Source organism: Lipophrys pholis (assembly GCF_963383615.2).
Source record: "Lipophrys pholis genome assembly, chromosome: 22".
In the NCBI taxonomy this organism is placed as follows: domain Eukaryota; kingdom Metazoa; phylum Chordata; class Actinopteri; order Blenniiformes; family Blenniidae; genus Lipophrys; species Lipophrys pholis.
Window position 1 is genome coordinate 19,582,627 of NC_137644.1, and position 12,874 is coordinate 19,595,500.

The 12,874-nt window shown below is 47.5% G+C and overlaps 1 protein-coding gene across 1 annotated transcript; it reads right to left on the reverse strand.

Annotated features, from left to right (window-relative positions):
* Window positions 1–705: 705 nt before the first annotated feature.
* Window positions 706–5,975, reverse strand: LOC308126905 (NXPE family member 3-like; the record flags this gene model as incomplete). The annotated part of the gene is made up of 7 exons (XM_080491597.1): window positions 706–1,241; window positions 1,325–1,528; window positions 2,452–2,522; window positions 3,015–3,307; window positions 3,940–4,380; window positions 5,805–5,904; window positions 5,968–5,975. 7 exons carry the CDS (start codon window positions 5,973–5,975, stop codon window positions 706–708), a joined length of 1,653 nt encoding a protein of 550 aa, XP_080347723.1.
* Between the last annotated feature and the right edge of the window lie 6,899 nt (window positions 5,976–12,874).

Here is a 12,874-nt window from a genome sequence, read left to right on the forward strand (position 1 = left end):
ATATTCTTTTTACTTATATCCAGTTCTTTTCTGAATACTTGGTGAAGTTTTTGTTCATAAACAATATCAACACTATAACAAAAGTATTCCTTTTCGCAACACAGTGTTGTTTGTGAAATATCTGCAAGAACAGGAATGTTTCTTTGACGGTTAACACAAAAGGGTTTTTCTATTCAGCCATATTCATATTTTAGGTTTGCGGTATATATATTTAAATATCTTTATTAGTGCTGTCAATCCAGTAAAAACAATTAAGAAAATTCTCATAATTTTCAATCAACACAATTTTCTGTAATTGTCCGCAAACAAATGTGGCGTTGGCGACAATCTGTAATCTACCGACTGTAGCTCTAGTTTATTATTTCGTACTCTTCAATAGACTTATATTCATTCGGTGCAATGTCGTTCAGCTGCGATAATACTTAAAATACTATTGTTTTGAATATTCCTATTGTAAGTTATTAGTAGTAAATAGATTCTCTTCAGGATTGCAAAACAAAACAGAAACTAGCCTATGAAAATGTTTTGGTGGATCAAACTGAAGAATCAAATTTCAGTGGTTCATTGAATTGACTTTTTCAACTGCCACTTATTTTCATGGGCTATTTGTACGGGACAATCAGAACCAAACGATGACAATAAAGATCTTTCATTTCAAACATATTTCTGAAGCGTATGTAAAATGTCATTCGCCACACAACACAACTAGCATATGTAGGACAAAATAACATTAATCATGTTCTTGATAATGGGAGGTCTGGGGTGGATTTCGTGAGGCAGCCAGTGGGAAACAGTCATTCCCCAGGCATCCACCAGATGAACGTTTATTCCTTTGAATATGGCTCGAAGAACCTTGTCACGCTGCATCGAGTACCAGTCGCTGGTCGCCAGCACCTTGAACTGCTCTAGACCCTGGAGGTTCGCCGTTCTGAAGATGATCACGGTGTCCGGCGCCCTGGTCAGCAGGCGCACCACTGCCTTGCGGATGCTCAACAGCCGCCGGGTGTAGACCTCGATGGGGAAAGTGGCGTAATGTGCCCAGATGCCAATGATGATGACCGTGTTGGCGCCCCCGGGTACTCCGTCCAGTTCATTTGCAATGTAACGCATCTCACTGGTCAAGACGTCGAAGCGGATCGGAGGACCGTGGCAGCGGAACATCACCTTGATGTTGTTGTCATAGTCCAGAGCCAAGAACGGGCCGGACTGTTTTGGGTTGTGCAGGTTGAACTCCCGGAGACCTGGATGTGATGGAAACAGGACCAAATGAGTCAAATCGTAAAGGAAATCTAAACAATACACAATATTCTTACAGAGTGAATACCTGGTAAGACTCCCCTGAGGTATTCAAACCACTGCCTGATGGTGGAGTCTCCATACATGTGGACCACCTTCTTGCTCAGACACTGAGTCATGGCTGACTTGTTGAACTGGCGAACCGGCGTGCCGATGAGTGACTGCCAAACACCTTTGTAGTAATAACCTACTGCTCCAGGCACAGCACTTCTCTGCTTCACCTCTGGTTCATCTGTTTGCGGCAGTCAAACCCAAAGTCCAGTTGTTAACTTAAAAAAACAACAACAACAAATGAACAAAAACTCATTCCATATTCTTTTTTAAAGGCATCATAATATCCAACTTTTCACCTCCTCCTCCTGGTCTGGTTGGTCCAGAAACCTTCAATATTCTAAGTTTCTAGCTCCTCCTTGATTTTCCCCCATTTGAATATTGGATCATAGGAGCTGCATTTGGACTAAAACTTGCTCAGTAGGTAGAGCATGAGACTCGCACTCTCAAGGTAGAGGGTTCATGTCCCATGCCGGGCGCCACCTTCCCGTGGGCTCACCACCTGCAGGAAGGTTCTTAATGGGTGCAATGTGATCTGGGTGACGGTGCTCAGACTGACACCCCGCGACCCGGAAACGGATAAGTGGAAGAAAATGGATGGATGGATGGAGCTGCATTCAGAATCTGCTGTGTCTATGTGAGCTGGACTGGCTCCGCCCACACATGCCCATCTTGGGAAGAGGAGGAAGTACTTCCTCTCGTGGTACCATGTGCCAGAGCAGAGCTGCCTAATTGTGGGAGGAGTCAAAGGGAGGGCCTACCTTGATTGGGATTGGCTAAACCCCCGATGACACTATATAGGGTTTGATTTCTGATTGGCTGGTTGGAGCAACACACTTTTTAAAACCTGAAACAAGCCAGGGACAGAGAGGACAGACTGTCTTCACTTCTGGGACGTCAGTCCAGGTATGGGGACGATTAGTACTGTTGGAAAATCTTTAAGAAGTGAATTATGGATAATATGAGCCCTTTAATGCAGTATAGCAGTGCAGTTTTTTTTAACCTTGCTTACACGTAATGTATTATATCTTTTTTTTTTTAGCACATTCCTGTATATTGTTTTATCATTATGTTATGATGGTGGCAGTATAAGTTTGTATTTACCTTCGTTTCTTGGCAACACAGTGACTTCCCCAGGTCCTGAAGCTCGAATGAAGACTTTTAGGTTCACGTTTCTGAAGCAAGAAACACAATGTAAAGTGTCTGACGTCACGTGACCATGAACAAAACTTGTTTTCGACGGTGGTCAATGATTATTAACTGTTCTCTGTGCACAGGTGGTTTCATGACAAAAACGAATAGCAGCATTCACTTAATGACCCAGCATGGAAACATCGTTCTTAGCTTTTCCTGCCGTTTCTGTGTAAACGGACATCGTTTACAACACGTTACCACGTAAACGCAAAACTTTTCTGAAATGAAAACATAAAAACAATGTGGTTTGTTTTTTTAACCTGAAACCTTGTCATGTAAACGGGGTCTAAAATACAGTAGGAATCAAACATGGAGAATATCAGAAAGTGTAAGAAATCACCAGGATGATTCAAGTCTTTGGTAAACATGGAGCAGCAAGTCTTGGTCACTTGAACTAATGTTAAGTTTATTCCTGTTGTGACATTCAAACATGTATGTAAGATTGATGTGCTCATAAAAAAGGGAACACGCACCTTGTAAATAAGGTCATGTCTGGAAAAGCCTTGTAGTTGAGTGGTCCTTTTACGTGACTGATCCTGTGATCACAGCTCAGAGTCTTTGGCTTGTGGCAGAACCACGGTTCACCTGTGCGGGCGTCGGAGTAGTCGCAGAGGGGACGCTGGGACGGACGCAGGCAGACGTTGCAGCGGGACGTTTCTTTGACCGAACCCGACTGGTACACGCCGGTATAGGTGACCAGATCAGGCTTGTCATTGTTCAGCTTGTGGAGCACCTCGACTGCCTCACTGGGATGAAGTAGAGTCACCTGACAAAATGGAGAAAAGGAGGACCCATCTTATAGATGGCACAAAAAAATGATCTTGAAGATGGTCTTTCTCCAATTTCTTTTTGGAAAGTTTAGTATTGCTGAACTATTCTCACTTATACATTCTTCCATGTAGTCTCCATTTTAACCTCACTAATATAGGGACAATAGCTTTTGAAATGTAACCATGGACTCAGGAAATGACTTCAACCTAAAAGCAGAGAAGCTGGAGGTTTGAGTCCTCTCTCAAGAGGGGAGGGTGGCTGAGGGTCAAGAATCCTCCACTGTGATTGGGCCAGAGAGGACAGGAAGCGGCTCACAGGAAATACCCAGATGGAGGACTGTCCCTGGAGCATGATACCTACTGTTTGTGTGAGACCTTTCTCTTCCATCAGCCTTTAGGAGGAGGGAGTATCACGGCTGGCCTGTACGAACCACCATGTGGTGAGAATGTTCTTTGTAAACTCTTAACTATCTCAGGGCTGTTGTCCTTAGCCAGCCACCGTTTTGGAACATGCAGGATGTTGAATATATTTTGCACCATTAAATGAATTATCCACAATCATTGGCCTTGGTTGGTAAACGTCACGTCGTGTGTGGAGCGGTTTGGACCTCACCCCAATAGCACTCACCTCCACCTGTGCAGATCCTTCCCAGAGTAAAGGGAAAACCACAGAGTAGGTGCCGTTGAGGTGATCCAACACCTCACCTGCCACGCCTGCCTCAAGAGCGCGGTTGTGCAGTCGGGAGAATAAGACATCTCCCCCATACTTCTTGGGACGACCGTAGTAGTCGAACATATTGATCATGACCTTCAGCTGATCCCCGACGAGCCACTGTCCTCCTCCCTCCCTTGGCAGGATGACGAAGCTGCTGTTGGCCGGATCACTGGTGTCTTTTTTTGTACGAGGACGCAGCAGGGGTGGAGTATTAGGCCAAGCGATGGAGTTCAGTAGGAGGTTTTCTTCGACTGCCTCTTCAGGAGAAAGATGTCGGAAGGAGCAGAAACTGTGATTCCTCTGGAAGTCAATGGAAACTTTTCGAATAGCGCTGGGCTCGAGTTCATCCTCAAACTGAAAAACAAAATAACAAAACAAAGTCTGATACCTGAATAATACAGATTGGTCAATGGTTTGTGCTTTTACGAATTAAACAGGCTTTTTCCATCAGTAAGATTCTATTATGATTGGCTCTGTCATTGATGGACAATACACATTTGAAAAATACATTTCATTTCATTATTTTATGGACTCAGAATAAGTTAAAATTATGAAGCATCTTTTGGTGAACCTTACGTATCTGTTGAAAGTTTGACTAAGCATCCTCTTTTTTTTTTTTCTTTTGGGCCAACTCTAGTCTATATTTGTAGCGCTTAAGCAAATCAATGGGAACATAATAAAACGCAAAAAAATGTCTGTTTCCACCGTAACAGCAGAAACACTGAAAACAATGTAGTTAGCATGTTGGGCCACTAGTGGGCGCCTGCAGACAACAGTGTTCTATAAGCATCAGCATGGACAGGCCAAGGTGGATTTCTATCTCAACTACGAAACTACCAAGTTGCAGGAGAATATGGACTTGACTTATGGCAAAAATGGTTCTTTAGTCATCGAGGTCATAAATATCTGTTCCTGGGCCAGGTTGGACATGTGGGGCACGGTGCCTTGTGTGGATCTTTTTACTGATTTAAAGAAAAGTTTTCTCTTTCATCAAAACTACTTATTGAAGCAAGTTCTCACCTTGTGATCACATTTATTATAATACAGGCTGACGATGAAGGTAAAAGTAGCAAGGAATAGGAATGTGAAGCACAATTTCACTATGGTGACATTCATGGTGGGCCGTCCAACTCGTCTGTCGTCTGTTTGTCACTGTGCTGCAAGGTAAACAAAACAAAACAAACAACCAGCAGGGTTAGATGGGCGTCGCTCATTGCTTCATCTGCTCAGTGTGTCAGGCCCTCCACTTCTCAACCCTAATTTGGTCCGTTGGCACCATCTGGTGGCCTCCTCTCTCATGGGCATGACCTCGCACTTTCAATAAACTCAACTGCTTCCAGCTGCGGCGGGGAGTGGCCTCACCACCTGCACCTCCTATATAAACACGGCATGACCACTAACCGCCGCCAAACCGTAAAGTACTTCAGCCTGGTCCTATGCGTAACTGGATTCCTGTCTGCCTCCTGCCTGGAACTATGATCCCCTCCAACCTTCCCACTCTGCAGCTGAGTCTCCCCACTCCTGTGCCAGACTCCTCCGCCTGCCCTCTTTGGCTGCGATCGTTTGTACTTTGTTTTCTAGTAGTTTTCCGTCAGGAGTTTCCAGATCGTTTTCTTCTTAGTATTAGTTTTTGCCTTAGTAGGTTTTTCTTGTTTCCGCTCTTCCTTAGTTTGAATAAATCCGTAAATCAAATTCTGTGTCTCCTGTTTTGCTGTCTGCTCTTGAGCCTCAGTTCCGTCCCATGACAGTACGGTTTGGCCATCATGAGTTCAGCAGACCGCAAAACGGAGGCAGGCGCTGCCTCTGCCCTTCATCAGGCTGTAGATAGCCACAAGGCAATCATAGGACAGCATGATGAGCTCCTTAGGGGTCTTGTATCTAGTGTGAATGCACTAATTAGTCAAGCTTCACACTTAACTGGTCAGCTGTCCACGTTAGTACCTCCCCATGCCGCTTCAGGGTTTCAATCTACCGACGCTAAACCTGAGACAGCGAGTAGTAGCTCTCCCTCGGTGCGCGTTACAGTTGTCCGTGAACCCACGGTTCCGGTTCCAGAGAGCTATGCTGGGGATTTCGGCTCTTGCGAGGCCTTCCTGACGCAGGTTTCACTCGCCTTCGAGCTGCAGCCGACGTCCTACGTGTCTGATAGGGCTAAAATCGCGTACTTGATCAGCCTCCTACGGGGGTCTGCACGGGACTGGGGAGTCGCTGTGTGGAAAAACCAGGGAAGTGTCTGCACCTCCTACGCCCGCTTCACCGCAGACATGAGGCGTGTCTTTGATCACCCAGTTCGAGGACGTGATGCTGGGGATCGCGTCACGACCCTGAGACAGGGGTCCCGCAGTGTCGCCGAATACTCCGTGGAGTTCCAGGCCCTTGCAACTACCAGTGGGTTCAACGATCCGGCCCTCCAGAGGTTATTCTATAGGGGACTGTCCGAGGCTCTGAAGAATGAGCTTGCCACCAAGGAGGAGGGGGGCAGCCTGGAGGCCCTAATCTCTCTCGCCATCCAGATTGACAATCGGTTGAGAGAGAGGCGCAGAGAGCGCGCACACCAGATGGACCAGGTACGCCTCCACCATCTCGTGCCCACTCCCCAGCCTGCTATGGTCACATCGTCCCCAGAGACCGGCAAAAGAGAGGGCTCCCTCGTGACGGGGAGTCTACGAGTGAGCCGAACTGCGGTAACTTCCCCTCATCTGCTACAGCTACCAGCGACACTGACCCACCTAACGCACTCACTCTCCGTGCCTGTGCTGGTGGATTCCGGGGCCGAGGAGAACTTTCTGGACTTGGACCTTGCCAGACAGCTCCACATCCCATCTGTTCCACTGGATTCTCCCATGGAGGCCCGCTCGCTTAACGGTCTTCCCCTGGCCACGGTCCGGCGGAGAACAATTCCGGTCGCCCTCCTGTTGGCAGGGAACCACCATGAAACATTAACCTTTCACCTAATTGAAAATTCTCGCCCACAGCTGGTGCTGGGGCACCCCTGGTTGGCAAAACACAATCCTTCCATTGATTGGCGCAGCAGCCAGATTCTGTCCTGGAGTGCAGCGTGCCATGCCAACTGTCTCCGCTCCGCCTCATCCTCTGCTCCGGTAATTCCCAAGCCAGTTCCCCGGCCTCCGGACCCGCTCTGTATCCCTGAAGTTTACCGGGACCTAGCTCCTGCCTTCAGCAAGGAGGACGCCTTATCCTTGCCCCCCCACCGACCCTACGACTGTGCCATCGAGCTCCTGCCCGGAGCCACCTTGCCCTCTGGTCGTCTGTACAACCTCACTAAACCCGAGCAGGTCGCTATGGAAGTGTACATTAGGGATGCCCTGGCAGCAGGTATCATTCGGCCCTCCACTGCTCCGTAGTTGCGGGCTTCTTTTTTGTGGGCAAGAAGGACGGGTCCCTGCGACCCTGTATTGACTTTCGGGGCCTAAATGATATAACTGTGAAGAACAAGTACTCGCTGCCTCGTATAGATTCAGCCTTCACCCTCCTCCATGGGGCCAAGGTATTCTCCAAACTAGACTTGAGGAACGCTTACCACTTAGTGAGAATGAGAGAGGGGGATGAGTGGAAAACAGCCTTTAACACCCACCTAGGACACTTCGAATATTTGGTGATGCCCTTTGGCCTCACAAATGCCCCCGCCGTCTTCCAGAGTCTTATCAATGATGTGCTCAGAGATATGATCAACCGCTTTGTGTTTGCGTACATGGACGACATCCTAATCTATTCCAGAAACCAAGAGGAACACGTCCGCCATGTCCGTCTGGTTCTAGAGCGCCTGTTGAAGAACCGCCTGTTTGTTAAAGCAGAGAAGTGTGAGTTTCACGTCACCACTGTGCCATTCTTGGGTTTCGTTATCTCCCCAGGACGAATCAGGATGGATCCGGCCAAGCTCTCGGCCGTCGCGGAGTGGCCCCAGCCAGAGACCCGGAAACAGTTGCAGCGTTTTTTGGGCTTCGCCAACTTTTACCGCCGCTTCATCCGTGATTTATAGTAAGGTGGCAGCCCCACTCACAGCCCTGACCTCCACCTCGATCCCATTCCAGTGGACCCTCAAGGCCGAGCAAGCATTCCAGTCCCTCAAGGTACGATTCACCTCTGCTCCCATCCTAGTTCAGCCAGATCCCCACCTTCAGTTCGTGGTCGAGGTGGATGCTTCTGATTCCGGAGTCGGGGCAGTGCTCTCCCAGAGGACCCCGACAGACCAAAAGCTGCACCCATGTGCCTTCTTCTCTCGCCGCCTGACCCCAGCAGAGCAGAATTACGACGTGGGGAACCGAGAGCTGCTGGCGGTCAAGCTTGCCCTAGAAGAGTGGCGTCACTGGTTGGAAGGGGCGGAGCACCCATTCATAGTCTGGACCGATCACAAAAACCTGGAGTACATCCGCTCAGCTAAAAGACTGAACTCTCGGCAGGCCCGCTGGACACTGTTTTTTTTTTTGGTCGCTTCCAGTTCACCCTCACATATCGCCCGGGGTCCCGTAACATCAAGCCGGACGCCCTGTCTCGCCAGTTCTCAAGCGATGAGCCCTCCGGTGACCCCGAACCTATCCTTCCCCCCGCTCGCCTCGTCGCCTCTCTCACCTGGCAAGTGGAGGATCAGGTCCGCCAGGCGCAAATCCAACAGCCAACCCCAGATAACTGCCCAACTAATGCTCTCTATGTTCCTGAGTCTGTGCGTACCCAGGTGCTCCAGTGGGCCCATGCCTCCCGTTTCGCCTGCCACCCTGGGGGCTCCCGGACCGTGTCCATCCTGCGGCAGAAGTTTTGGTGGCCCTCTCTCGAACGAGACACTCGAGACTTTGTCGCTGCCTGCCCCACCTGCGCCCAGGGAAAGACGCCTTCCCGGCCCAGCTCGGGCCTCCTCCAGCCACTCCCGGTGCCCTCTCGGCCGTGGTCCCACATCGCAGTTGATTTCGTCACTGGACTACCCCGCTCTGGAGGTAACACAGTCATCCTCACCATTGTTGATCGTTTTTCCAAGGCAGCACACTTCGTCGCCCTTCCCAAACTCCCCTCAGCCAAGGAGACGGCATCCCTCTTGATAAACCACGTTTTCCGGCTGCATGGGATACCAGCAGACATTGTCTCAGACAGGGGTCCACAGTTTACCTCCGGAGTTTGGAAGGCCTTCTGTACGGCAGTAGGGGCCACCCTCAGTCTCACCTCTGGCTTTCCCCCCCCAGTCTAACGGACAAGTGGAGCGGGCCAATCAGTCCCTGGAGACGTACCTCCGGTGCCTGGTCACCTCCAACCCGACGGCCTGGTGTGAGCATCTGTCCTGGGTGGAGTATGCACACAACTCGCAAATAAACTCTTCGATGGGAATGTCTCCTTTTCAGTGCTCCCTCGGCTACCAGCCGCCGTTGTTCCCCTCCCAGGAACAAGAAATTGCCATTCCCTCCGTGCAAACATTCGTCAGCCGGATCAAAAGGGTCTGGGATAGGGCCAGGCTCAGACTTCTACAATCAACCAAGAGGATGGAGCGTCATGCCAACCGCCATCGTCGCCCGGCCCCAACCTACACTGTGGGTCAACAAGTCTGGCTGAGGGCCAAGGACCTCCCGCTAAAGGTTGAATCCAGGAAGCTGGCGCCTCGGTTCATCGGTCCCTTCCCAGTGGAGCGGATCATCAGCCCTACAGCGGTACGTCTCACCCTTCCCCGAACGTTGAAAATTCACCCTACGTTCCATGTCTCACAGATCAGGCCCGTCAGGCTCCCCCAGTTCCCCCTCCCCCCCCTCCCAGGATGGTGGATGACTCACCCGCCTACTCGGTTCGACGCCTACTGGATGTCCGCCGCAGGGGTCGCGGCCTTCAGTTTCTCGTGGACTGGGAGGGATACGGGCCCGAAGAGAGGAGCTGGGTCCCCCGCAGGCAGATCCTCTGCCCTGACCTGATCAGGGACCTCAAACGGCGGCGTCCTGAACGTTTCAGTCGTGCACCTGGAGGCGCACGTAGGAGGGGGGGGTACTGTCAGGCCCTCCACTTCTCAACCCTAATTTGGTCCGTTGGCACCATCTGGTGGCCTCCTCTCTCATGGGCATGACCTCGCACTTTCAATAAACTCAACTGCTTCCAGCTGCGGCGGGGAGTGGCCTCACCACCTGCACCTCCTATATAAACACGGCATGACCACTAACCGCCGCCAAACCGTAAAGTACTTCAGCCTGGTCATATGCGTAACTGGATTCCTGTCTGCCTCCTGCCTGGAACTACGATCCCCTCCAACCTTCCCACTCTGCAGCTGAGTCTCCCCACTCCTGTGCCAGACTCCTCCGCCTGCCCTCTTTGGCTGCGATCGTTTGTACTTTGTTTTCTAGTAGTTTTCCGTCAGGATTTTCCCGATCGTTTTCTGTTTTCTTCTTAGTATTAGTTTTTGCCTTGGTAGGTTTTTCTTGTTTCCGCTCTTCCTTAGTTTGAATAAATCCGTAAATCAAATTCTGTGTCTCCTGTTTTGCTGTCTGCTCTTGAGCCTCAGTTCCGTCCCATGACACAGTGGATCCTGGTTCTCCACAACAAACTTACTCTACCTCCAGTTTCTGCTCTAAAGAAAGAGTTTCACACTTGAACTCCAGTAAAAAATTGCTGCTGTTTTTCATGTTTGTGTATATATATATATCGAACAAAATATAACCGATTTTGTTTTTGCTCCCATTTTTCATGAGCTGAACTTAAAGATCGAGGACTTTTTCTACGTATGCAAAAGACCTATTTCTCTTGCTCACTCAAAGAACAATATAGAAAATTGTCTTTGAATTTCAATTTAGTCGCGTCTACATTAATTCTGTGGGGTTTTTTTTTGGCCAACGTGCGTTCTGTGGATGGAGAAGCCATTAGAGAAAACTTCCTATTTTGCAAGGCACTGCCAGAAAAATCAACAGGACAGGAAATATTTCGGGTCATGTCGGAATATCTTGACAAAAGCGGGCTTAGGTGGGAAAACTGCACAGGGGTCTGCACTGATGGAGCCGCAGCCATGGTCGGGCGCATCAAAGGCTTCGTAAGTAGGGTCAAAGAAAGAAACCCAGATGTTATGGTTACGCACTGTTTTTTGCACCGTGAGGCTTCTTGTGTCCGGTAGACTCTGACCTGCTCACCTGCTCTGAGCACCGCGCACCTGCTCACCTGCTCACCTGCTCACCTGCTCTGACCTGCTCTTGTTGGTATTGTTTATGAACAATACTCCACACTCAGAGGTGGAGACTTTCTGCTGTTGGTTCCTGTTTAGAGGCTAATAATAGAGAATAAAGAAGAACAAAGAATAAGAGCAATGAAAAGATTATAAGATAAGATAAGATATCCCTTTATTTATCTCGCATGTGGAGAAATGTGCAGTGGTACAACAGGATAGTACAGAGAAAGAAGCACACATAGCAGGAACTAAAAAAAAGCAGATAAAAATACAATATAATAGAAACAATATGCACACGGTGCCTATAAGTGTGGACATGTACAGAATATGGGGGTGGATGTATTTTACATAGTAAATACGTTCTTATAACAAAGTCGGTTGTAGATTTTAGAGCGAGACACACCCTCGAGGTGAAGTTCAAAAAGGACAGTGTTCATGGATATACATGCAGTCCTTAATAAGTTATGTATACCAAGTTCTCACGCTGTCAAAATCACCTATAAATTCTCCTTCACACATAGAGTCTGATCAACAAATAAAAATAAATAAAATCATTTTCTTCATGAGGTTTCTCCTCATTCAACTGTTTTCTATTAAATGATTTGTAAATTCAAGCCATCTGTTCATTTAAATATTACTGAAAGTAAAGTATAAAATGCTTCTTATTACGAGGTAATTTCAGTATCCCCACTTTAAGTTGTGTTATTTTAGTAATAAATACTTTTTTATCTTCAGGTATGGGGATAAAAATAGTAAAAAAAAACAACTAAAGTCTGAGTCGGTACGACTTTTATGAAAACATTTCTGAAAAACTTTGAGAAATCAGATATAAGAGGATATTTATGTGGTTCGTGAAATTGACTTTTTCAACTGTTGTTCATTTTCCTCTGTACAGTCCAAACGGGAAGAAACAAACAATTCTGAAATATTCTTACAAGTTTTAACATATTTTATGTTAAAAATAATTTCTATGTAACATGTGTCTTACCTTAGTGGAGACTCATTTGAAAAAGGCAAAGTCCAAAGAATCGAATGATAGGTCTTCATACAAGTGAGAAATGTTCTGAGTGCATGACTTCCCTCTAATGCTGTCACAACAGAGTAATGTGACTGACTATTGTTAGTCATGTCACATCTGACTGAACGAACAAGTTTCAGACTCGTAGCCATAGGTTGAGCTGGATCAGTGGAATAAAGAAGTTTTGGATCAATCAAATTAATCACAAGTCTGCTTTCTTTCTTTCTTTCTTTCTTTCTTTCTTTCTTTCTTTCTTTCTTTCTTTCTTTCTTTCTTTCTTTCTTTCTTTCTTTCTTTCTTTCTTTCTGGTGTCTTGGGTATGGGTTTTTAAGGGACAGGCAAATATAAGCGTTGGTTTCAGCCTTTACCCATTTCAGTGACAGAAATTGTTGAAAACAACAACAACATCTTGTGTGTGAACTTCTAAGCACTATGAACTGAATCCACATAACTACATTTTTGCACTGTGGCAGAAATAAACAATTCATTCATTCATTCTTTCTGTCTTTCTTTCTTTTTTTTTCTTAGCTGTGGGAATGGTATGAACTAGCTGGAACCAGCAGATGGCGGTAGTGTAACTTCACAGGTGTCAAATGCCGTTGAAACCAAGTGAAGGAGAAGGAGAAGAAGAAGGAATCAAAAGTTTTACTCCGTCCTAATACTTCTCAAGCATGTTAATGTCTATGTAT